General features: G+C 37.3%; 2 protein-coding genes across 8 annotated transcripts in view; one reads left to right on the forward strand and one right to left on the reverse strand.

The window, feature by feature from the left end:
• CRACD (capping protein inhibiting regulator of actin dynamics) overlaps positions 1-5,721 on the forward strand; it is a 127,287-nt gene extending 121,566 nt beyond the window's left edge. For all 7 annotated transcript variants that reach the window (XM_054296036.1, XM_054296039.1, XM_054296037.1 and 4 more), the window contains 3 exons: positions 901-1,091; positions 2,119-2,284; positions 5,129-5,721. In XM_054296036.1, coding sequence (XP_054152011.1) covers positions 901-1,091; positions 2,119-2,284; positions 5,129-5,289 — 518 coding nt within the window. In that variant the 3' untranslated portion in view covers positions 5,290-5,721. The remainder of the gene's footprint in view (positions 1-900; positions 1,092-2,118; positions 2,285-5,128) is intronic.
• A 1,476-nt stretch (positions 5,722-7,197) lies between these two features.
• AASDH (aminoadipate-semialdehyde dehydrogenase) lies at positions 7,198-25,451 on the reverse strand. Its single transcript, XM_054296042.1, has 14 exons — positions 25,350-25,451; positions 23,250-23,370; positions 22,242-22,576; positions 21,304-21,496; positions 18,793-19,034; positions 17,365-17,471; positions 16,737-16,909; positions 16,028-16,220; positions 15,424-15,542; positions 13,295-14,132; positions 12,403-12,566; positions 11,715-11,840; positions 10,346-10,477; positions 7,198-9,343 (listed from the first exon to the last, which is right to left on the reverse strand). Exons 2-14 carry the CDS (start codon positions 23,298-23,300, stop codon positions 8,945-8,947), a joined length of 3,072 nt encoding a protein of 1,023 aa, XP_054152017.1. The 5' UTR covers positions 23,301-23,370; positions 25,350-25,451; the 3' UTR covers positions 7,198-8,944.
• Positions 25,452-25,626: the final 175 nt, after the last annotated feature.

Consider the following 25,626-nt stretch of genomic DNA (forward strand, 5'->3'; position numbering starts at 1 on the left):
TTTTACCTGGCATGTTACTTGTGGAGGACTGTTACTGTGCTTAGGGTTGTCTCAATGAGTGTGAATTCCCATGCCCACAATTTAATTCAGAAGCCCATAAATTCAGTGTGACCAGTGCAAACTACTTAAGAAAATTAATTTCAAGGAGGTAACAGTAGTGTGTGTGTGTGTGTGTTTTTCCTTGGCAGAGATGTTACCTCTGCCTCTAGTGAGTCAAGTGACAGACTCTGTGGTCCGTGGATAATGGTGTCATCAGAGTAGATGGTGTAATTTTTAAAATCTACATTCTGTTGCTTCTCTTTTTAAGGAAATGTTATCTAGCTTAAAAAATATTAAGATGTAGGTCCCCTTATCGTGGGCAAATTCTTTATTTAAGCAATACAGCTAGGCATATCAGTCTGTGTTTCAGAGACAGTCTTCAGTGATGAAAACAATTACAGTAGCCATAATGTCTCCTCAGAAGAGAGTTGAAAGCCCCTGTGTGCTGAAATGGTATTTTGTACAAGAGGGAAAATTACCCTTTCAGAGTAAGGACACTCAAAAAACCAAGGCAGAAATTCAGCATTTCATTGGGAAATCCCAATTTTTTTCATTCTTGAATTTTTCAAACATCAGGACACTTCTAAAACAGTATCTGAGTGGAACTGCTGACTTTTTATTTCTTTTTTTCACACACAAAAAGAAGGATAAATTTGGACAGCTGGGTGAGTGTGTCGAATTAGGTCTTATTCCTGAGGCATAAAATCTGTTTCAGGATTTGTCGTGCAGTCTGCAAAGGTCTGTGACTGACATGGCATTCAATGGGCTTAGCTCCAGAATTTTCACAAGGTAGTTTGTAGGGGTTTTCTCAAGACAAGAGATGTGCATTACTCAATCAATTCTTGTCATGTTTTCTTTCAGAAAAGCCTGTTCTTCAGAGCAGGCACTCTGTAGATGGCTCTAAATTGTTGGAAAAAGTGGAAACTTCACAACCACTTTGGATTACATTAGCGCTGCAAAAGCAAAAGGGATTTCGTGAGCAGCAAGCTACAAGGGAAGAGAGAAGACAAGCCAGAGAGGCAAAACAAGCAGAGAAACTGGCTAAAGAAAATGTAAGCAATCTTTAGAAACCTTCCCATTAGAAAACCTGCCCATAATTATAACTGTTATAGCTAATGTTGTTATGTGAGAATATTTTTTTTATGTTTGGTAAGACTTCATAAAAGCTAAAATGACAGCAAGTAAAAAGTATTCTGAAAGTCTGGAGTTCCCTCTTGCAAAACTGAGACCTCCAGGAGAAAATGCACTAGTTTGGCAATTGTAGTGTAAACTGTGAGGGTATCAGGTGGTAGTTAATGACAATCATAAGCAGAACTACTGTGCAGGGGATGGAACAGAAAAATTGTGTGCGATGTGGTTCTTCCAGAGCTTACGTGAGATGTTAACCTTTAATGCTTAGGGAATAACAGCTGGAATATGCAATTAGAGGTGAATATTAGAAGGTCTGAATTTATTTTTATTGCAGCATGTGCTATTTGGGTAAAATACAGATGAACAAAAGAAATGAACAATCATTATGCATCCAAAGACCCAAAGCAGGCACTGAATTCAATCACCTCTTTCCTGTTCTCCAAATAGCTTTTTACTCTCCATGGCTATTAGTAAGGGGAGCTTTTCTGCTTGCAGTACCAAAGTGAAGCTGCACAAACAGTGATTTCTATATAGGTATCAAAGATGGCAAAAAGGCAGAGTGTGTGGATAGCTAAATATATTTTGCTGTTTGTTATGAGAACCTAATTTCTGATGGATGCATGCATAACCTGAGACACAGACAACTGATGGAAGAAAACAGCAGTGGGTGTGAAGCTGCCCACAGATGTACGCTATGTTTCAGTGCTGTATTTAACGGGGAGGGCTGGCTCAAACTCTTCAGTATTTTGACTGAAATGACAACATGACAAATTAAACTGTGGGGTGGGTTTTTTAGAGTCTTTAATAACTGTTGATTTTAGAAGCATCGGTGTTGTGAATCTTTGCCGGAAAGGACAGGTGATGAATGAAAGCATCAAGTGTGTCATCTCTAACTTGTACCCATTATATGACACACTCTCATTTAGCAGTTTTCCTTCTCTGTTCTAGGCTGCTGTAAGTAATCAGTCAGATAATAAAAGTAGCAGCAGCAAAACAAGCACACTGCAGAAATCTACAACTCAAGAAGGAGAGAAGAAAATTGAGACTGCTGTGTCAAGACTAGAAAGAAGGGAGCATCTAAAAAAGTCGAATACCCTTCCAACTTCTGTGACAGGTACAGTTGAGAGATTGAGATTCACACTAGGAATAAGGAACTTCAGAAATGATATTGCATGTTTTTGAGAAAGCGAATGAGAGGGTTTCCTTTCCCTCGTATACTACAGCTAGAATTACAAATGCATTCCATAGAACAACACAGCTTATTCCCATCTCATGTGTTGGCCATTATGATGGAAATACATAATTTTAACAGACTTTTACCAGTCCTCACCATGTTATTCAGGCTGCGCTGCTGTAATTCCTCAGAATTGCCCCAGTTCAAGTTCACTAAATTAGGCTGTCTCCCCAGGCCATATCCAACAGTATTTTTGGAACGTGACTAATGCACATTAGAGGGATCTGATTTACCGTAAATTGCAACTGCAGTACTGTTTTGCCTTTAGGTTGGGGGATAGCACAGACAGGGAATGATATTTAACTTGTAAAAATATATTTGTGCAGGAAATGAAGCATATTCTGTTCTCACACCTCCCAGTTTGTGAAGGAGAAATATTCACCCCCCAATATTGGAAATAAGTATTCTCATTTGAAAAATGCAAAGGATAATCAATTCAGTTGAAGGTAGTCTGTTACTTTGCATCTAGGATTTTTCCCTCCCAGTCAAATATTTGGCATGGTAGCTTGGAACCAGAACCTACTGCTTTATCTGTCACTTCATTTAAGCTGAAACTATCCTATATTCAAAAGGCAGGCAAATTAAAATAAATACTTCCCCAAAGAGCATAATAATATTTGGGGTGGCATGAGGTGATTGTTGAAATACAGACTTGCATATATTTCTCTAGTCAACAGTAGTCCTAGGGAAAAGGTCTTGGAGTAGAAAGGTGTTGAAGAAAACTTTTTAAAAGTTAGGCTAGTAAAAAGCATTTTTGAAAGTAAATACTTTTGAAAGTAAATACAGCTGCATCTATTCAGTACCACTCTACACCAAGAATGGTGAAATGCAATTATTGAAAGCAATGAGGTGACTCAATTGATTTGTTAAAGGCTAAACCAGTGCTACTCCTGCATTGCAGGCTGTCCCAAACTGAAAAACCCCTACACCTGCCTACATTCAGTTGATTCAGCAGCTGCATCTTCACACTGCAGCTGCACACCAGAGCAGATGTACCTGAGAACTTCACTTGGAACATCTTGGGTTGGCCAAATGACCTTTAAAGGTCCTTTTCAACCCAAAGCATTCTAAGATCTTACATAAATTGCCCAAAAGGTTCATGCTTTGCATCATGAACTCTCTGTCAAACTCTAAAGGGGCTCTACTGCAGCCCTACCCCAAAGACTCAGCATGGTGTTGTTATGCTGTACATGGTCAGTGCTAGCAGAAATCAAACTCCATCACAATAGATGATGCCAAATTAGATCAAAGGCCCAAACCCCAATTATCCAAGGTCATTCTGTCTGCACTAGAGTGACAGTTCAGAAGGAAATTGAGGAAGAATTGCCAATCTTGAAATACCTAAAGTGAAAGCATAGAAGTCTATTGGCCCTTGAGAAATAATGACTGGACTTCCCTGTGATTACTGACTATATTGGGAGTCAGGCAGCCTTTAGCAACTACACATACTTGTGTATACAAGTATTTGTGGGTAGTAAGACTGATTTGGGCTTCCCACAGTTAGAAGAGCATTTAAGACAGAAGACCAGCCTAGGATATGTTTAAAATGGAAGTGTTCAGAGTCCTCCTCTGAGGACGTTAAAAAGCACCCAACTTGAAGGTGTTGCATTTCAAAATTGCAGTTGTGTCACGTTCAACAGGAACTGATAAGAGTGTGGGACCTTTAAAATAGCATCAATTACCATAGTACTTAAAATAATTACCTTTTCAAAGTGTCCATTTACAGAAATTAATGCTGCTACTGTTCATTTACTTGCAGATAAAGATATATGATTAAAGATGCACTAAAAAGAAAAACAGAACTTCTTTTGGTAGCCATGCAATTTTAAAGCTTCTACACAATTTTAAAGCCTTTATACAAATTCAAAACCTCAAAATGAAATGCAACTAAAAGTAATGGGGAATCTGAACATTTAACAAAAAAAAATTGCTCTTAAAAAAGAAAATGTGCAAGGGCGGAGTGGGGGGGGGGGCGGGGAGATGAATGAGGAGTTATTTTTAGAGTTACTCTAAATGTTTCAGATAGGACTCATTTCTATTCAGGTTGCCTTCAAGGGAATTCACTGTCTCAGAATTTATTTTCCCACTTGACCTCTACAATACTTCCATGGCTCTGTGAAGTTGCTTCTTAGAAATCATTTGTTTATTAAACATATTTTCTCATGGAGACAGCTGTTTGTCTTATACTACCTTGGAAGAAAATGTGGCAAAGAACCAGTGGGGAAAGCAGGTTTCTTTTTTTCTTGGGCAGGGTTAATTGAGGCAGGAAGTTATAGGATCACCTTCTTCTCTGAAGAGGGAATCTGAATACTACTGAGTACATTTGGTTTACATGCATGCAGCTGCTACATTACCAAAGAGAAGAATATCCCTAGCTTTTATCTCCCATTGTTTGCTATGGCACAGATGTTATTAAAATAGTTTATTTAAAGAGGAAGAGTAGGAAATTGGAAATATTTCCTTTGGATGTCACAAGGACTGAAAATTTTGTCCCTATTTTTGTGAGTTAGATTACGTAGAGTCACCTCTGAAAAAGGAAAATCAGTTCCTGCTAACTTGACTATTTTGCTTATACAGTAAGATTTAACTGAAAGTGTTGGAAGTTAATATCTAGTGTTAGAATATCTTCACATAAAAGTGAAATCTCTAGAATCCTGAAACAAAGCTCAGGATTCAACTAATGTTGGTTTATTTTTTTTCCCCTCTCCCTGTCCCATAAAAAAGTGGAAATTTCAGATTCTGTTCCATCAACCCCAGTGACAAAGGAGGTGGCCAAGAGATTCTCTACGCCTGATGCTAACCCAGCGTCAACAGAGCCAGCCTGGCTTGCGTTAGCCAAGAGGAAAGCAAAAGCCTGGAGTGACTGTCCACAGATCATAAAGTAAACTGTAAAGTTACATCTCTATTGCTGACTATTAATTGCTTTCTTTTATTTATTCTGCTTTTTACATGACAAAACTGAAAATGCATGTATTGGAAGGACTGAAAACTGAACTGATTACCATTTTGCTCTAGCTCACTGTAAAGTCTACTCAAGTCATATATTCCATTGCTTTGACAAATAGCTAAAGGAGGTCATGGCAAAAATCACACAGCCAGACTCTCTCAAAAACTTAGAGAGGGCTCAGATACTGGATGTAAATTTTAGCAGGTATCATAATAAGGGCCAGAACAGAATAAGAGTTCAGATGCTTCTTAAATTATGTTGGTATTCAGTTCTGCAATTTTAGATCTCTATGTCTGAGATCTCAGAAATTTTTTCAGAACTTCATTGTTGAAATTAAGGAAAGATGCATGTTTCCTTCTCTTAAGTCATAATTTATAAACTGTATGAACTGCCAGTTCTGCCTGCTATTTTAAAGCTTTTTCCCTAAGGAAGAGCTTCAGGATACACTGTTCCACATGCAAATGATAAGTGATGGTACCATCCAAATGCTGAGGCAATTTCTTTCATCATAGGATTAACACACTACATCTATATGCCCTCACTTCTAAGAAGAAAACAATCTTACTTTAAAAGCCACAATTTTTAAACAAATGTCATTAAGCTCTCAGAAAGAAGTCAGGGATTCAGTGTTTCTTCTAGTCATTTGAGTGCATCACTGTTTGTGCTTGGCCATATTTATGCTGCATAGAGACAGTGATTGTGGATTACAACTTTAAATCAATTGACTGGAATTAAACTGTTCCTGTGCAAATGCAAATTCCTGTAGAACTCAGGAAGTTCCCACAGGAGTAGGACTGGCAGAACTGAAGTTAACTGAGAACTGAGAGGTAAGTCAGTGAGAGGTTTAGGAGTTTTAACTCTGCATTCTTCCTGATTTTACTCCACATGCAACTTCAGGCAGTTCAGGTAACTTCCTGTACTTTGACCAATATAGCCAGAACACTTCAAGAAGAAGTTTACTTACCCCATCTCAGGTATCTGGTGTGGCAGTTGAACACTTTATTACTTCACGTAACTAAAACAGAAATGTCCACCCCCTCCCTCTTACAAAAAAAGGATAAAGTCCATAAATGGAATAAAAATGTCACTATCCTCAACATCCCACAGAAATCTCTAGGCCTACATTTTAAAATGTCACCCTATTAAATAAATCAACTGAGTTTGTTTTACAAGGAAGACTTTAAAAAAATTTGAAAGTCTCCTTACAACCATAAGGCTCAAAGGAACCTTTAAGCCTACAACATCATAGAGGGAGACATTTTCATGAAAAGAAATTACATCATTATTGAATGATACGACATATGCTTCATGGAAGTGTTTTAGCCAAACTGCTGTAAACAGCATGAGAAACAGCATTTTAAACTACACAGGAAACAGAATGAAACCTGTTGTACACTCTGTTCCCAGAATCAAAAAGGAATTTCAGCAAAAATCATTGGCAAGTACAGCCTTTCCCACCCAACAGAAAATGGGCTCAGTATCATGGTTACAGTAGCACAAACACAATGGATGTGTTAGATCAAGTACATGTGCAGCAGCAAGATGGGCTTTCTTGGATGTCTTAAGCCATCAGTTTTGCTCAGTTTCATATTTAAAACCAAAATCTCTAAAGTAACCTTTACCAGGAATGTAAGTAATATGTTTTAAGCAGAAATGAGATAATGCTGCTCTAAAATGCTTGGGAAAAACACCCACCTTAATGCCTTCAATATCCGAAGAAAGAATTGGGCCTGTAATTCCTTTTGCTCTGCTAGCACCTGGAATTAGTGCATCCTAAAGTTAAATTTGTGTTTTTCCAAGTTTGTTTGCCTGCAGTATGGATATGTAATAACTAAACTGCCTGAAATCCATCTTTACAATTATTTATTGGGAGGGGGAGCCAGGTAGAAATACACAGAAGGTGAAGTAAATCAGGATTAAAGATACTGGTATTCTGAAAAGCATAGCAAAATTAGGTGCTATTGTGCATGACATAAGGATGCAATTTTCCAATACAATCCATTTATAGCACATAGAATAGAGCTTTCATTAAGGATGGTCCTAAGCTAAAGCTTCAAAGCAGAGTTTTTTTCCAACCATAAAGGTATGTAGTGTAACAATGGAAACTGTATTATGTACAGTACTTGATGGAAACATTTCTAAAGCGTACATGTGCAACAGTAACATTTCATGTTAAATTAACAAAGATTTGCACTAAATACCAATGAAGGGAAGTTTTACTTTGCTTTAGCTTTGTTGCAGCCATTTCTGATAAAGTTGGAAATCTGTAAAAATAAATCCAAAACACTACTACCCAGTTTAAAACAGCAAAAATGTTTTAAGAACCGAATAAACCACTATGTAGTATATTGTCTCAATTTTTTGTAACTTATACAAACACAAAATACCATTTCTTTTGACAAGGTTATATATGATTAACCTCTATGTTCATATAGTAATGTATAAAAACTACAAGATGTATAATTGTGGGGTATTTGTTGTGTACTTTTTTAATTTTTCAAATGTTTTAAAGTGCAATTGTTTATTATACTGTCATTTTAAATCTTATTAAACTATAACCTGGTCAAAATTATCTAATCATTGATATATGTCCTCTGTGTCTCATTTTGCTAATCATGTGGTGCAGGTTTGCCTTACAAACAGGAATTTTTACAGTGCTACAACTGTACTACATACTACACAGGATTCAAAGAGATGAGAGCAAGTAAAGTAAGAGTTCCTACTACACTTCTTTCAGAAGACTCTTAGGAAATGCTCTCAGTAAAGTGTACTTTTGCCACTGCAAGTATTTGATTTGCATTACCAAGACCACTGGTACTTTTTTCTAAGGTGTTAAAGAATACAAAACCCAATTTACACAACCTTTTATTAATAGTTCTTGTGAAAACAATGTAAACAGTATTCATTCAAATATTTTTAAAAATGTTTGACAGTTGTTAATTTGAGCAGTGCACACTTCATCTTAGAACTCATACTGTTTCTGTCATTGAAATTTAATAAATATTTATAGTGTTATTTCCACTTTAGAATACAAGAGGCAACTCCTACTGACTTCAATGGAGTTTAAGTATAGCTAGAATAATTAAGCCATGACAGGCCTATGTCCACAAAAGATGAACTATTCTGTTTGTAAAAACTGTAGTAAACAGGTCAGTCCTTCCAGGTATATGAAATTCAGGCTATGTCTCCAGAAATCAAATTAAAAGTTAGATTCAAAAAAGGACTTGTGTTAGCTTGCCTGGCACAGAAATCTTGACAGACAGACAGACAGACAGACAAACACTAGTCTGGTGCAAGGAAGAGCCAGGCACAGGCAAGGAGGGACTCAGAGAAAGCAATTCACTCCTCCCTCAGAGATAAGGCTGATATCCAAGCTGTGGAATGTGGCACCTTACACACTTTGCCCCCTCTCTGGCAAGGTTATGAGCAGCCATCCTCCCTCCATCACTGGACACTGCCTGATGCAAAATCCCACCTGATAAGCCTGCAAGGAGCATCACTTGCCTGCAGCAAAACAGGCAGAGAGGGGTGGAGAGCACCTGTGAGCTCCCAGTTTACAAATGTAAACAATAACAAGGAAGCAGCCTAACATCTTAGCTGTTACTTTTCCCTGCTGTATACAGATCCAGACAATAAACATAATCATTTCTACAGCCAACAACAAGCTTTGTTCCCCATACTACGGGCGAAGAGAAAACCTCGCCTGGAAGCTTATCTGCTCCTTCTGCTGTTCCACTCTTGGCATTCAGGATCCACACTCTGCCATCTGTAGATACTGCTGCCAGGAGAATTTTGTTATTTAAATCATCACTTTGGAAAATGAATGGTGTTCCATATACACTTGAAGTGGCTTCAAATTTCCACAGTAAATTACCCTCCATGTTACAGCAGTAGATAAAGCAGTCGTGAGAGCCAAAAAATACTTCTTGCTTAGTTAAACTTGAGAGGCATGGAGATGAAAACACTGGCCCATTAGTGGAAAATTGCCAAACCTACAGAAAGAACATAACCACCCATTATCAAAGGTTTTTTACATTATCAGTTTTACAGCAACTATAATTTTTTAATAGACTCATTGTTGATAGGAGAGCATTTCATTTCAAAAGCATACTAGATTTCAGTGAGGTCTAGTAAATCTCTGTCAAATTATAAATAAGGTTTTATACAGAGAGTAAGCAATAAAAGTCTCATAAAATAGATGTGGAAGAGGGAAGAGTTACTACCTTCAGTGAAGCCCACGTAAAAATGGGCAATTTGGGAAAAGAATATTCTTGGGCTGTTGTACAGTTAGTAATGAACATCAAGAATCCTGTTAATATGACATTCTTTGCTAGAAAGGCATATATTCCTTTTGGAATACAGATTTCCTCTGCTTCTGCTACCAATGTGCAGATCCCTCCTCAAGAGAGTATCAGGTCTGCAACACTGCTGCAAGCAGAGAGCCATGCATGGATGGACTAACATGTGGAATTGCCATAAATACTGCATCTCAGGCTAACATATGAATGGTGTCAGTTGTTTACCACCAGATACAAACTACATTTATCTCTGAGGAGCTAAAAAAATACTCTCACTTAATTAAATGTGATGGCTTACACATATTTTACCAGAATTATGATTTGGCAGTTTTTTGAGAAATGCATAAAAATTTTAAGAAACCTTTACTTCTGAATAACCATAACCTTATAGAAGAGATACCTTAAACCTGCTTGGAAAGCTCCAAATGAAATAATTTCATTTGCTGGCACTAAACTTGACAATTTACTTTGGGTATAAGGTCTGAACTAGAAGTTCTCTTCCTGCATCAGGCAACTTGAGTTTGTGATTTTGCCATGGCAAAATCCTAGGCAAACAGTTTTTCTACTTTCTCATCTCTAACAACAGGCACTTCTGTTTGGTTCCCAAAAAGGTACATGTCAATCATTAAGCCTCAGAAACCAGTCCTAATAAATCTTTTTTGTGATGGACATAAAAACCCAACAACATTTTTTTACCTTTTCTCCAGAATGAGTGTAACAATATAAGTTTCCATCCACACACCCAATACAGATGTAGTTCTCATTGCAGTGAGGAGAGGAGAAGAGTGGTTTTCCAAGGTTGCTTTTCCAAATCTTACTCCCCGTCACCTGTAAGTGGCAGCATGGAATATGTGATGCTTAACACAAGTGTAAGAAACAGCACAAAACAAGCCTTCTATCCCTGCCTGACCCAGCCCTTATGTAGTGTGGAATAAAAAGCCAAACCCCCAAACCAAAACAACAACAACAACAACACCCACACAGAACAAAAATGTGATCAAAACCTAATTTTCTTGCTCACCATAGGCAAAGTAATATGATAATTAAGAGTGTATCAGCAGTAGTTCTAATAAATGCCAGATTCAGTTTTTAATTTCATTCCCAGCTGCTCAGTATGTGGCAAGGACCAATGAAGCAGAGATACTTTGGAATCAAGTTATGTTGATACTCTAGGCCATGTTACAACTCACTATCTATGACTGTCACAATGCATTCCTACTGTATCTTGCACATTCTCCAGGAATTAGGATTATTCACAAAAATAGGAAGGCACAGACTCACTTGTGGGTGGGTTTCTCAACTACCTCTTACTGTGGATTATAGAATTAAAAAATATCTTTTCTTAAACACTCTTGCTGCAAAACCACACACTGGTTTTCTAATGGCAGACTGGTTACTGCTGAGGACAGCTGTAGTGGGCAGAAGGTAAAGGTGATTAGGATTGATGCTCTGTGTTGTGTGAGTACAGAAACAGGAACAGCTGCTTTCAGTCCCTGCTCCTTTTATCAGGCAGGACCAGCTGTAAGCCAACAATGCCTCAGAAAACCATGAAATTGCTCCACATCTATCAAGAATGCCATTTCCCCAGTGCAAAGAACAGAACTGCACACTGAGATTAAAAGGACAGTTCTTAAATATGGGGAGGGAAGCAGTAAGAGGAATTAAGGGGCTTCTGTCTGCATTCTGTTCTGATTTTTATTTATTTTTTGTATATTTATTTTTCCAATCCTCCTGTCAAAGGAGGAGGGGCAGGAAATAAATCTATGGAGTTGCTCTCACTCCCTGGTTACTGATACAGGAATGACAAGAAACTGACTGCAACTTTGACCTATGGTCAGCATGTGAATTCAACCACGTCACTTCAGTCCTCCTTATCACCAGGTGGATTTCTGAAGTGTGGGAAGTATCATGTATATCACTATAATTCCCCCCTTGTATATCATTATAAAGCCCCCGAGTCAAAAACATTTCATTATAACATATGATCATCTCCCCTTTCATTAGAATAGCAATCTTAACTTCAGAAATACATTTGGCTGAAAGACACATAAGCAAAGGTACATACAGGGTTAACAGCCAGTAATAGTCCTCCTAGTGTAGCAACATAGAGATGGTGTGGAAAAGAACTTAGACAAGGAGATGAAAACACAGCTCCACCTTCGCAGTGTAACTTCCACACACACACCTTTTGCTGTAAGTACAGGAAAAAAGAATAATAATTTTTCAATTGGAGTTAGAGATCATCATGTTTACAAAGACCTTTGAATGTCAAGCATTATCAAGTACTGTGTTTACTCAGCAAATACTAGTTAAGAAGTGAAGACAATCTACACACCATGATAGCAACACATGTGCCACTGGTTTCCCTTCCAGTAAATAAAATAAATTCAGCTACTGAAAATGCAGTACCTGCCCCTTTTATTTCCCATCTGCCTCCATCTTCTCATTTACAAGGTAAGACTGAAAACCACAGTTCTATTTCTAGCTAGACACCCTATTCTGAAACACCTATGGAGAACTTAATAACTAAGAAACTTAATATGTGGTTTCAACCAGGACTAATATGAGAACACCACTAAAACTGTTTACTGTCACATAATTCTAACCCCACTTACAGCAGGCCTAACTTTCAGAAGTGTGGTTGTGGACTCCTAAGAATACTAACACCAGTGGAACTTCTTCTGGTGCACTATAAATAGTGTCTAAATTGGATATTTATTGTTCTACAAGTAAAAGTGAGTCAGTGTTCTTACATAAATATCCAAAGCATACACATGCTGGTCATAAGATCCAACATAGACCAGTCCACTGGAAGGGTCTACAACTGCAGAGCTTTTCACAGTGTCTTCTGTGACAAAAGTCCAGTGTATTTCTCCATCACTGCTTTGAAGCGCATACACCAGGCCATCATAACAACCTATGTGGAATAAAACATGATGGGAAAAAAAAAAGAATAATGATTATTTGCATGTTAATAAAATATTCAATTTTATGATCAAGAGTGAACAGCAATCAAAATACAAACAAAAAGATGGCAACATTAGAGTTGCATTAAAAAAATCTCACTACTTGGCCATCTGTGCTAACCAGTGACGTAGATATATCAGCTAAAAAGATGACACCAAGATAAATAATGGCAACTCTGCTGACAACAGATATGACAAAACCAAAAAATTATCCAAATGTGTTCTTTACATTTCCAGAAAGAAGAGTCAAATGAGATGATTACACTCTGTGAAAAACAGTATGAGGTACCATGTACTAATTTCTAACTCTATTAATTCACCAAGACATTTAAGACTCCATTACCTTTCTATACTATTTTTCTTTCTAAAAATTCCAAAAACAAGTTTAAATGTCACACCTTAATCTACCACTAAAAAAGAAACTGTAGCCATTGATTATTCCTCATTAATAAACTGGGATATAACAGACCACAAGTGTTTATGTTAGATAAGCTCCATCACTAGTTATCACGAAACTTAAATTACTTCTTCCTTCTGTTTCTATTTTACAATAAATTAGGTCTGAGGCAGATGTGGAAGTTGATGGATGGAGGACAACCAGAGATAAGGAATGTGATTCTCTGTCATTCATCTTGTATTTAGCAGAAAAAAGAAATGGAGACTGAAGCAAAAGACATACCAACAACAATGAAATTTCCACACTTGGATATACAGGCAGACGACTCAATACGATCTCCAAGGGCCTTCTCCCATTTTATTTCTCCCAAATCTAGATCAATTGCCTGCATTGCATGGGAGTGAGAGCCAATATACACAGATGCAGATGCTCCTTCTTTAGCTGGTATTATAACCAGTGGGGATGCATCAACACATTTCCTTGTGTTTGACTTCCACCTCACGCACAATGCCAGCTCTGCCACTGATGAATGACTACATTCTGCATGGATTTGCTGCACAGAGGAATGGTCATTTTTATTTGCCTTGTTTTCAAGTGTTAAAATTCTATTCTCCAGTTCAGACCCTTGCACATGGCTTTTCATTACAGCTGGAATCTTGGAATGCAGAGAGGAGGGCTGCTCTAGTTGTTCCTCTCCTACCTGTACTGTATTTTTGGGCTGCACAGAAGACTTGGTGAAATTCACAGAGAAAAGATGATTTCCTCTGTTCAGTGCAATAAATGGAATTAATCCTGAAGCAATCTCAAGACCTCTTTCAGATGTCAGTTTAATGTATTTTCCATGGAATTCCTCTCCACTGTTCCTTCTTAATTTTCTTTTCACAACCTTGTCAGGATTCATTAATTGTTCTTCATCTGGAAACAGCATTTTAAGAATATGTCTGTAAACCTCTTCAATTGAGTGGCTGAGAATAACTTCAAGGAGTTCTGGCACAGCTTTGCCTACTAACATCTCAATTTCTTCATGAAATCGTAGTGCCTTTAGGGAGTCTCCACCACTGTACAGAAATACTGCATCTTTAGAAATTCCAGTGGAATCACATGGAAGTCCAAGGACAGACTAGAGAAAAAAGGAGGGACAGAGGTATCAGTCCATAGGTGTTATACCATGTCACACACATAAAACCTCAGGTGGCGTAGAATCCACCTGAAAACCTAGAAGTCATGCTAAAAATGAGCAACTGAGAAAATTCACTACTCTGCAAAAAATCATTGAAAAATGTTAGTGCCAACAGAGGGACTGAGAGAACAAGAACTACTAATTCTGTACTACAAAATGTCTTGCTCAATGCTAATTCTGCAGTCTAAAGAATTAAAGGGAATTGTACTATATATTGATTGGCCATTTTCAATACCATTTATCAATGACAACTTTGCAGATAAAACATAGATGTCTTTTGAAAAAATCAGTTTAGGTGTTTTATTTTAATAACAAAGCTTATAAAAACTGTTCTTTTTTACTTCTAAATTATTTAAGTAACCTACTTACCTACCTACTTTTGAAGTTATAAGCCCTTCAGTTCATGAAAGATTTTGCATTTGGCATTGTTACTACAACAAACAGCAATAACTGAGTCACCTCTCACCACACTCCCTTGTTATTAAGTCTGGATGTCAAATCCAAACCCTTTGGTTTTGGAAGCCACCTTCTACTGTCCATAATGGATCTAGGACACAACCAATCCCCTGGGTTATCACTTCATTAATGTGAAAAGGATTGGCACAGACAAATAAATACACTACATTTACTTGTTCGAGTCCTAGGCCACAGCTAATTCCACTTTCAGGTGAAACTCGTAAGTCCACCTTTGAGAAACAAAGTAATACTGCTTGGCATCATATTTCAATACCCTGAAAAACAAGTCCTTAGCACAGAAATTTAGAAACAATCCAGACAGGCAGTCCAAGAGACAGTTGTGCAACTGCGCCATCTATTTAAAAAAAGGATTCTTCAATTTATAATTATCTTGAGAAGTAAGAAACTCTACTAACACAGCAGCTAATTTTTTACAAAGTTCCCATGTCCCAGATCCTTGTTTTCTTTAGTGATTCCTTCTTTTGGCATGTGAAGCAGCATTTAAAAAGCTACTGTCACCACATTCTTTCTATGCTAATTGCTTAAACCTCATAGCCTGCAGTTTTATCTGATAGAGAAATAAAAATGACTTTTCTTGGCCACTGCAGAGGAACTATATTTAAGTATTAACTGAATAGAATAGAGCTGTACTGCTTAAATCTATAGGCAGCTAGAATGTTCTGGTTGCATTAGTCATACTTCTTAAAACTGTTTAATTCCTGACACATGTATAATGATCCACTTGCAAAGATAAAAAGGCAGCTCAAAATACTACCTTCCATAAATACTGCAATCTTTCCCACAATTCCTCTGCGTCACTCAGCTTACTGTCACGCCTTCTGGAGTTTAGATGGTTCTGGTAAATCTTGTTCAGTTCAGATATATCAACTTTGCCTTTGTAGAAAATAAAGGACGATTTTTTTCATTGCTCGTTTAGTATAAGCACTTTCAAAACTTGCTCTGCCCACATAGTTCCTATATTCTTGTATGTGTTTCCTTATTCAGACTCTACTGCATCTGCATTTTTTTACAGTTGATCAATTACATGAAAATCAGTAAGGTTTTTGAAAATTCACCCCTCCCACAGAATCCCACCTCAAGGCCTGCTTTTTCCTCAGCAGAAGTGAGGGTTCTGTTGCAGACTGCAACAGGAGCAACTGAGGTAAGAAATGTGCAGTGTTAAAACTAAATTGATTTTTTCACTACTCTTTGACTCTCAAATGAAACATCATCAAGAAAACATAATAATACATGGCCATTATTTCCTACTAGGCATTACTTATCTAATGTATATATTCTAAAAGCATGAATCAGATACTGGATTTTGGTCAATAAAAAACTTAAAACAAACGGCAAGGGTTTTTAATAGCTTCATTTACCATGTGATGTTAAAGGCAAAGCTTTAATCACTACAATCTCATCAGGAACTGCATAAGCTGGTAGATGCTTCTGGAGTTCTTTAAATGTTTCTCTCTCTTCAAAATCATCTTTGGGTAAAACAAACAGGATAAGTTTTTCCTGTTGGTACCAGGTAACTGCACAAGCTTCTACCGGGCAAAGATCTTCAGCAACCTGTAATTAAAAAACATTAGTCTTGTTTTGAAATGCATTTCATCAATAGAGTAAAAGAAGCAAAAAACAATGACAAAAACATACACCTTTAAAAACTGTATTTCTCTCACATTCCTACATAACATCCTATGAAATACCTTCTTTTGTAGCTGAAAGTTTTACTTCACATAAAAATAATCTCACAGATATATGTATTATTTGCCAAAATGCCATGAATGAGATATAATCCAGGAGTCTGACACTCAGTCTTGCAGAACAATCGCTATGCTCAGTACTTTTCAGATGTTTATACATTTTTCAATTCTCCTGGAAGAAACCATGCAATAAAACAGATTCCCAAGAACTCAGAACTCCTCCCTAAATTATGTGACTAGATTTTTTATAATACACCCACCAAATCCCTTTAGACTCCTAAAAGTCACCTGAAAACAAGCAAATACCCTTTCTGATGATAACAATGTGTTTCTTATATCTGCCTTTTAATAGTGGCTGTACTCTGTGGAGGTGAGCACTTACCTGCTGCAGATATTCAATATTAAAACGTTTGCCATGGCGTTTAATCTGATTGTCCTTCCGACCCAGGAAGAACAACTTTGCATTCTCCACTCTTACAAAATCCCCTGTTTCTCTCATTGTACCCAGGGGCACAGTTATTTCATCATCAAGAAAGCAGACTCGTTCTTCACCACCTAGACAAAAAAAGATTGTGGTCATATATATTAAATAGCTAACTGTAAATGAAAATTATAGAGAGTGTTTTATCAAATTTCTTAAACTGTACCATGAATTATAAGAAATACTGAAATATTATTATCAACATCCAAACTTCTGCAATGTGCAATTTTGGCTATGCAGTTAATTCAGTTAATACACAGAAATGACTTCAGCTGAGAACGTCAAAATGCAAGAAGGGAAAAAGAGATCAATATAATGAAGGCATAGTCTGCAGATAAAATGATAGTACTTTCCTGTTCATCATTCCAACAATCTAAAATACTATCAGAAGGTTCCCAGCCCAATCAGAACTTAAAATGCTGTATTAATCTGTATATCACAGGCAAATATCAAGCAAAATAATCAATATATTATTAAAACTCAATCAATTAATAACAGCCTCTTAGAAGAATTAGAAACATAAAATAACCTATAAATAATTGTCCCTCGCCTTCAAGAACTGCAGATCCATTGGCATCTCTGACCTCAAGTTTTGTTCCAAGGAGTGGTGATCCCAAAGGTACAGGACAATCTGTTCTAAATATATTAGAGAGAAACAGCAGAAGTCTTTCTCTTCTGAACACAAAACAACTGCCCCAGAAACCAGCATCATGTAGCTTTTTTAAAAGACTGGGATTACAGCAAAGGTAGATTCTTGGGACTTCTTTCTACAAAATTTTAATAAATTGATACCTTCTTTAAAAAGGTATCAATTGATTAAAAATTATAAACCTTATCAGTGTGCATGGTTGTCACTGATATATACCAGAAGACCCCACAGACCTACAGAAAATAAGGCCTGAAATATCCTGAGAGAACCCCAATCATTTCAGCCAACTTTTAAGTCTCCCAGATTGAAACCTCCATCAAGTCAACCAACTTAAACATGTGTAACTGCTTTCTAACTCATTTTCCCTGCTTAATTTGAGCTTTTACTCTGTTTTAATAAATACAGTTAAGAAAAGTTCAGAAGAAGATTTAGAAAACGTTCAGAAAAGACTGAAATAAAAGAAACTGCCATTTCAATGTCATGTATCTATTATAGACTTTTCTTGAACTACTGACCAACTCCTTCCTTTCCCTTCATTCTCCAGCCTCTTCAAGCAGTTGCAGGACCTCATTTATTGAATATAGAAGCTATTTCTAAGTGGGAGTATAGAATAATGTATTTTCTTCAGTAAAGCAAAACTCAAAACTTAAAGCAACTTTAAATAACTTTGGCATGGATTCCAGTTCAATTTCTATTTTAAAGTATTACATTTTTTGTTTGAACTCAGAGAAAATTGGTTTTACAAGAGAATGTAAGATCACTTCATGACAATCCACCATTTTTAGTCTTCAAGTGTTTAAGCACCAGGTTAATATATCACATCATTTGTGCAAACCATCCCTTTTTGTAGGACACATTTCACTCAAACTGCATGTATAATTATTATGGCATGGAATAATCACACATTTCAGAGAGAAAATTAAACAGTGAGATAATGGGAAGTATCCTTCATGACTCTATAAAATAACATGAAGAAAAAATGCCAAACCAGTCAGAAACTGAGTGAAATGTGACAGAGTGATAAATGATGACAAGCAAGTACCTCTTGAAGTTTAAATTACTGTGAAACCTTAGGTGAGCCACTTTGGACAAATTTCTGTCACTCACACTACTAAAATAGGGGAGTGGGGGCTGTAGTGGCTCATGAGACAATGGATTAGTCTGTTTCTACATAAACCCAAATGTAACTTCTACCAGTATAAACACTCATGAGGACTCAGTAGCCCTGGTAACAGGAGACTGAGGTTCTATTTCTGGTAATTTCCATCATTCACATGCCAAGCCATTGAGAACAGTGAATTTTCCTACCTAACATCAGCACTAAAAACCTCCTCAGGAATCTTGTAGCAAGTGGCCCAGCTTGACACTTCAGTAATACCATAGAGATTAAAAATGCTTGTTTTGTTCTCCTTGTGCTTCCAACTTTTCAAGAGACTCAGTGCAGGAAATGCTTCACCACCAAGGGCTAAGACACGAAGTGAAGTATTTGCAGACAACACTCTTGATTTAATAATGTGAGCTCCAAACCTCCTGAGAAGTGTTGGTGTTGCCTGAAGGATACATATTTAAAAAAAAAAAAAGAGAAAGACCTGTTACCTTTTATCAGTGTCTGTGTACCTTTCTGGTATACAGTTGTATTATGTACTTTAAAACATCTACATACCAACTATCACAATGGTGTTTTGTGAGAATTTGTTTCTTATAAGGCCTTTAATGAGTACTATCAGCATAAATCTATGCTCTTCTGCAAAGCTGCTTCTTTACTCAGGTGTGTTATAGGTTCTCTTTTGTGTCTCAGCTATTACCTCAAGTGTATGCACATTAGTTCTTATGTTAATTACTTGGAAACAGAAAGCAGCACAGTATTCTCTCTATGTTATTGTTTGAGCCTTTTTTCCCTTCATTCCAGAATGTTACAGCAAAAATATATGATTAATGTGCACACAGAAAATTTAAAGAACTTATATAATGCTAAAAATTCCTAGGATGTCAGATTCTGGGTTGTCCTTGATTTATGCAAATAGAACAGTTTACAAGAATGGGTTTTTCTCAAAGCTTTCACTAAAACAAGCAGGGAGAAAAGATACAAAACCCAAATCCTCCAAACCCAAAACAGTTTCCTTAAACAACTATTTCTAGAAAACTATTGGTGATGTAGAGCTCTTTCACTGAAAGGAAAAAAACAGTAAATCATTTTACCTGGCACGTTTCACTCTCATTCTTGCCTACTTTTCTAGTAAGAGAACTGGAAAATTAATGGGATTATTTCTTACCAGGTTCTTTTTTTTCTAGTAATAGATGAAGACCATCTTTTTTTTAACCAATAATTTTAACATTAGTGAATTTTTAGCAACAAAACAAGGGAAAAATGTATACTCCTTCCTCCCTTATAATTATTTTTGGATTTCTTGAGTCTGCTCAAAAAATTCAATGGGGAGAGTTAATGTCTTTCTATTTTTTAAGAAATATCATAAAATTATTCATCCATCAGTTAAACTGTAAGGAGAACATTTTTGTAAATAATTCAGCTGAGAAGCTCCTCCTTCAGATATTAGGACAGTGATCAAAAAAAACCTCACAAAAACAAAACTTTTCTTAGAAAGTCTTTTTAAAAATCTTCATTCATTAAATTCTGCCCTTCTCTATTACTGCTTAACATGCTTAACAAATATATCTTTGAAAGTCTTAAAAATTCTTGCTCATAGAGAGCAATATCTTATAATTTTTTTTTCTAAAAGCAAATGAGTTAAACTGATCATGGAACTTGTGCATCACAGGATAATCTACACTATTTATAGCAATCCTAACAAATAAAAATAAGAGCAGAGAATGGTTGCAAAAGATCTGTAACTAATGGATTTTTTCCTGCTATGGAATCTTCAGCCAACTACTCATTTATCTTAAATTTAAACCCTACAATCTCAACTATCACTGTTCTTAAAAAAAAAAAAAAAAAGGAATGGAACAGGGTCTGGAACACAAATCCTACAAAGAGCAGCTGAGGGACCTGGGGGTGTTTAGCCTGGAGAAAAGGACACTCAGGGGTGACCTTTTCACTCTCTACAACTGCCTGAAAGGAGGGTGCAGCCAGATGGGGGTTGGTCTCTTCTCCCACGTAGCAAGTGACAGGACAAGAGAAACAGGACAGGACTGCAGGTACAGGCCAGGCTTATTCAGCCATGCTGGATGCTTTGAGTAAATCTTGCAAACTTTAAAACTATTAAAATTGAAATCATATAGGAGATAATCTATTTTAAGACATAAGAGATGGATGTAGCTTCATATAAGCAGGTGACATGAAAACAGTAAGTATTGCTCTGAAATCAATTATTACCTTGCTCTCATAATTGTAAAAATGACAAACATTTTACCACCCTATTAGGACAGGTTTAGTTGTACTGTTAGCATAAAAACTAACATTAAAACTTAAAACTTGTTTATGACTAAATACTCCAATATCAAGCCCACTAAAAAGTGCTTAAAATGTCTGTAACAGTTTACTCTATTACCACATTCTTCAGAACAAAAAGTTTAATTAACAGAATAATTCATTTAATCCTTTATAAGTAAAGGTTTTTTTAAAATAATCTTCAGCTCAGTGTTTTCTATCACAAAATGTTTGAGGTTTTGATCAAATGCTAATTTTCTAGACAGCTAACAGCTGTTTGTCTTCAACAAAAAGGATAGCTATATTGCCTTTGAGCAAGAACACTCCTGTCCTATTAACAGTAGAGTCTAGGCTGACAAAAAATAGTATCCATTAGCAAAGGTGAGAAGCAAGACACTTCTCACCTTTGGAGACACACAGATTTGGCCTACCTGCAACACTGTCACGTGGTGGTGGTGAAACAGAGCAGCAGAGAGCTCCACAGGCATCATTTTAATGGTGTTTGGTACGATAAGAATAGAGGCTCCACTTGTCAGAGCCATGAACAGTTCAACCACAGACGGGTCAAATGTGAGGGGAGATGCCAGAAACAGCACATCATCCTGTGTGATCTCAAATATGGATCTAAAACAAGAAAGCAAGGAATTACAAATCTGATGCATGCAGTCAAAAAACCCTTCCCAACTAAAAGAATGAAAGCATGAAAGAAATGCATTAGCAAAGCTCAGATCTTAAAGGCTCTGAATAACAGACCTGTACTTTGAGCAAGAGCTCCTGGACAGTAACTGTTGGCTTCACTAATTATGTGTTTTATTACACACCAACAGAGTTCACAGAAAGGCATATTTTGACTAACAGATGCTCATTAAAAAAGGATAAATATGAAAAAAGAAAAAGCAAAGAAGAAGAAAGGAAAAGACAAGACAGGAAAAATATCGTATTTTCCATAATAATTTATTTAATATGAAATGAAACAGAAGGTATCTGGCTAGCCTAAAAAAGAATTATGAATTAAGAGCTACAGAACACAGTAAATATAACTGTGAACAAATGATTAATTTTATTGTCTATTTCTTTTAAACCACAAGCCAGATGGATGTAAGTACAAAACTTAGAGCAACAGCGCACTATTTGAAACACAGCCCTCAAAAATGAAGGCAAAGCACCATTTAAGTATAATACTGATAGAGAAATAAACTGTTATATGAGTCTACTTGGAAATAAAAGCAAAAAACCCACAAAGGAGGATAAGGAGGAAGAAGTGAAGCCGTGTCAGCAAAACCCCTATGTACACTCTGAAGTATTACACAAAAATCCTAAAAGCATTAAATTTGTAAAAGCATTTGAAATGAAAACCACACTTACTTACTTAAGATGCTGAATATTAGGCACTATACATTTATGAGGCACTCTGACTATTTTGGGGATCCCTGTGGTTCCTGATGTATGCAAGACATATGCCACAGTGTCTTTCTGGCCAGCATCCATGTATCCTGCTTCTGATGTTTCTACTTTGGCTTGGTCTGAGCAAACTCCTGGCTGTGAGTCACCCACAGCTTTGGAAGGTTCACATCTACTTTTCATATTGTCTACTTCTGAACTGAAATCAGTGTTGCTTGAGCTCCTTTGGAAGAGAGTTAAACCAATATGTTCTATGGTAGAGGAATTGTGGGAAAACCAGCCAGCATGGGACATCTGGAATTTCTGCAAGAGAAAATGAACAATTAAAAAAGTGGAACTCAGGAGGCACTGTTGTTATTTCATGCATGCAATGAAACAAAAACCAGCATTTCATACAAGCAATTCTGATTTTTCATACCTCTACTCTAGGAGGACACACGTCAGACAGTTATAAGCTCATGTATTTCTACAAATTAAATATGAGTGAACGCACACTTCATAAATGCAAAATAATCTGAGCAAATGGAAAATATAAAAAAAAAACCACTGCAGAAGACCAAGGAATCTGAATTGTAACTTGCCTATTCCCTTTGCAATGAGTGAGAGTATAAAATTTGGGATGAGTTAGACAAAGAGAAACCCAAGTATTAAATGCAGGAGCTTTTTTAACTACTGCAGATTTCCAACTCTTAGCATTGATATATAAAGAAACAAGTCTGGAAAAGTCTTCCAATATTAGCACCCAAAAAGGTTTCCTGAACAACAGTGTAACAGGAAAGAAGGCAATTATTTTGAAGAACAGAGAAATATTTTGTACTTTTGATTTTAAAGATGTTCCTTTCTGAATGAGAACGACAACCTTTTGCCATGAAAAAACAAAAGCACTCCATCCAAGCTTATTAAAACATAATTCAATTTGCATATCTACACGTCTAAATTGCCCTTCAATGATTCTTATAGAAGCCTGAACACTTACATTTATCTTGTCATTCTCAACAAGAACATACTGCAGGTTGCTTTTCTTCATGAAGTAAGTAGATATGGTTGGTGGTGCATCTGGATCAATAGGTGAATAGGCAGCTGGAACTTGAAGGATTCTAATAAAACACGAGTGTTTTAAAACAATTTTAAAAAATTACAAAATCCTCTTAGATTTTGCTAAAATTTCTTTTATACCTTTATAGTTGCCTGAGCTAGAGAATATAGCTATAACATGACTTTTAAAGATCTTGTTGGTAACAAAGTAGGATGAAAATCAGTGTTGCTTTTTGGTCTTTTACAGCAAGGCAAGAGACTAAAGCTGGATGAAAACATTCAATATTATTTCAGGCCAAGCAAGTCAGTGATGACAAAAGTATCACTGACATCAACAGCATCACATTTTAAAACCTTCTGATATTGACTAGAAACAAAAATACAACCTTTCCATTGACCCACATACAACACATATAAACGTATTGTAAAAAACAACAAAACCCTGCAGGCTGAAAACACTTTCCTGCGAGTGCAAAGAATGCAGCACAAGAAAATCTAAGCAGGCCTGGGATGTCTTTCCTACAAGGCAGGCGGAGGAGCTCCAAGTCCTGGCGCTCCTGGTCCCTGCCCAGCATCCTCCAATGGCGCTCCCAGAGAGCCACAAGGGCTGAACCACCCCAAAACTCCTCACATCTGCTCTGCTGTTGGGTTCTGTACTGTACATATGTCCTGTACTGTACATACAGTTTATTCATTATATTTCCTCTCTGTGCAAGAAGTTTGTCACTGCGGTAGCACCAAGGTCCCAAAGGGAGACGTGGCAAGGGCAGCATCCCGATGCTCCTACAGCCCCTGTGCCAGAAAGTGCTTCAGCCTGCCCTGCATCACACAGCTGCCAGCTACTCCCAATGACAGCTGTAAGAATCAAAGAGCCCCAGCACATCCATCCCCCTCACACAGCAAAAGAAACCTGTTATACTCAGTTCTTTGGGATACAGGACAAATCAGACAGCAAGGGACATCAGTATGCTGAGTTTGACCTCCTGCTCAGGCAGAGCCAGCTGTGACACCAGAGCAGGTTGTTCAGGTCTTTGTCCAGTCAGGTTCTGAACACCTCCTGAGATGTGCCTGCACAACATCTCAGAGCAACCTGCTGCACCGGGGCAGAAACATTTCCTGACTGGTGAGAAAGTTCCTCAGTGCTTGTGGGGGGTTTATGATCACACCGCTTTCTCATTCCCCTGAAATCCTTATCCTCCACTGTGGTACCTCTTCTGGTACCATTCTGTATTTTACATGAGGTGTGAACAACAGGAAGATACCAACACAGGCCATGCCCTAGGAAGCACAACTGCTGCTGTATTCATCAGCTGAAAAATTAGGCTAGTGATCCTGTGATTGTCTATTCCACCATAAATGCTAGGAATACAAAAGATACCTATATAAAGGACACAATTAGAATCCCTCAGCAGAAGCAAGATTTTAAAAATTCATGGATTAACATGAGTGCTGAGATCACAACCATTTCAACTTCCTAGCCATCAGTTAATCCACACCACTTTAGTTACAATGCTCATTACTTCCTTCAGTAATATTCATAATGGAACATTAAATGTATGTTCATTTACCTTAAAACATGGAATCTGCATTCAGAACATCTTTCTTTTTATAGCCAGCAAGACCATTCATTAAAAAAACCTGCACAGTCCTTTTCTCAATAGATGTTTTCTGTCAGATCACTTCCAGTTTTAAACAAGCAGAGTAAATATGCTGGTCAATTTTTTAAAATTTCTTTTTAAACTAAATTTTTAATTTAATTTTAATAAATATGTTAGATCACTTTTAATGAAGGGATACAGTTACAGACAGTTTACAGCTTTAAGGCTTGAGATTCAGAAATGTTTTATCAATGGGTTTTCAGAAGATTGTCATATTGCCATCTTTTTCCCTAAATGATGGAAGACTCCAGCACTGGGACGGCACTACTATGCTATTACTACATGTTTGTTGTTGTTAAAAATATAAACAAACTGCAAAATTTGCTTTCACAGAGATAACCCTTAAAAAACCAACACAGAAGTGCAAGCATTCAAGCCATTACCCCAAGATCCAGGAGGGCAGGTTGATTCCCGGATAGCAGTACAGGCCTATTTCGCATCCGCCCCGCGGGTCGCAGTGCCTCTGCAGGAACGCTGTCAGCTCCCCGGCCAGCCGCAGCACGGCGCCGTAGGAGCGGCGGCCCGGGGGCTGCCCGCGGCCCCCATGGAAGCGCACGGCCGCCCGCTCCCGGTGCCGCCCCGCCGCCCGCCGCACCAGCGCCGCCAGCGCCATCGCGCCCGCAGCGCCTGCAGGGGAAAAACGCCGGCCGCGGGGTTTGA

Source organism: Melozone crissalis, unplaced genomic scaffold (assembly GCF_028551555.1).
Source record: "Melozone crissalis strain CALT ecotype California unplaced genomic scaffold, PUWL_Pcris_2 ptg000006l_1, whole genome shotgun sequence".
Taxonomy (NCBI): Eukaryota; Metazoa; Chordata; class Aves; order Passeriformes; family Passerellidae; genus Melozone; species Melozone crissalis.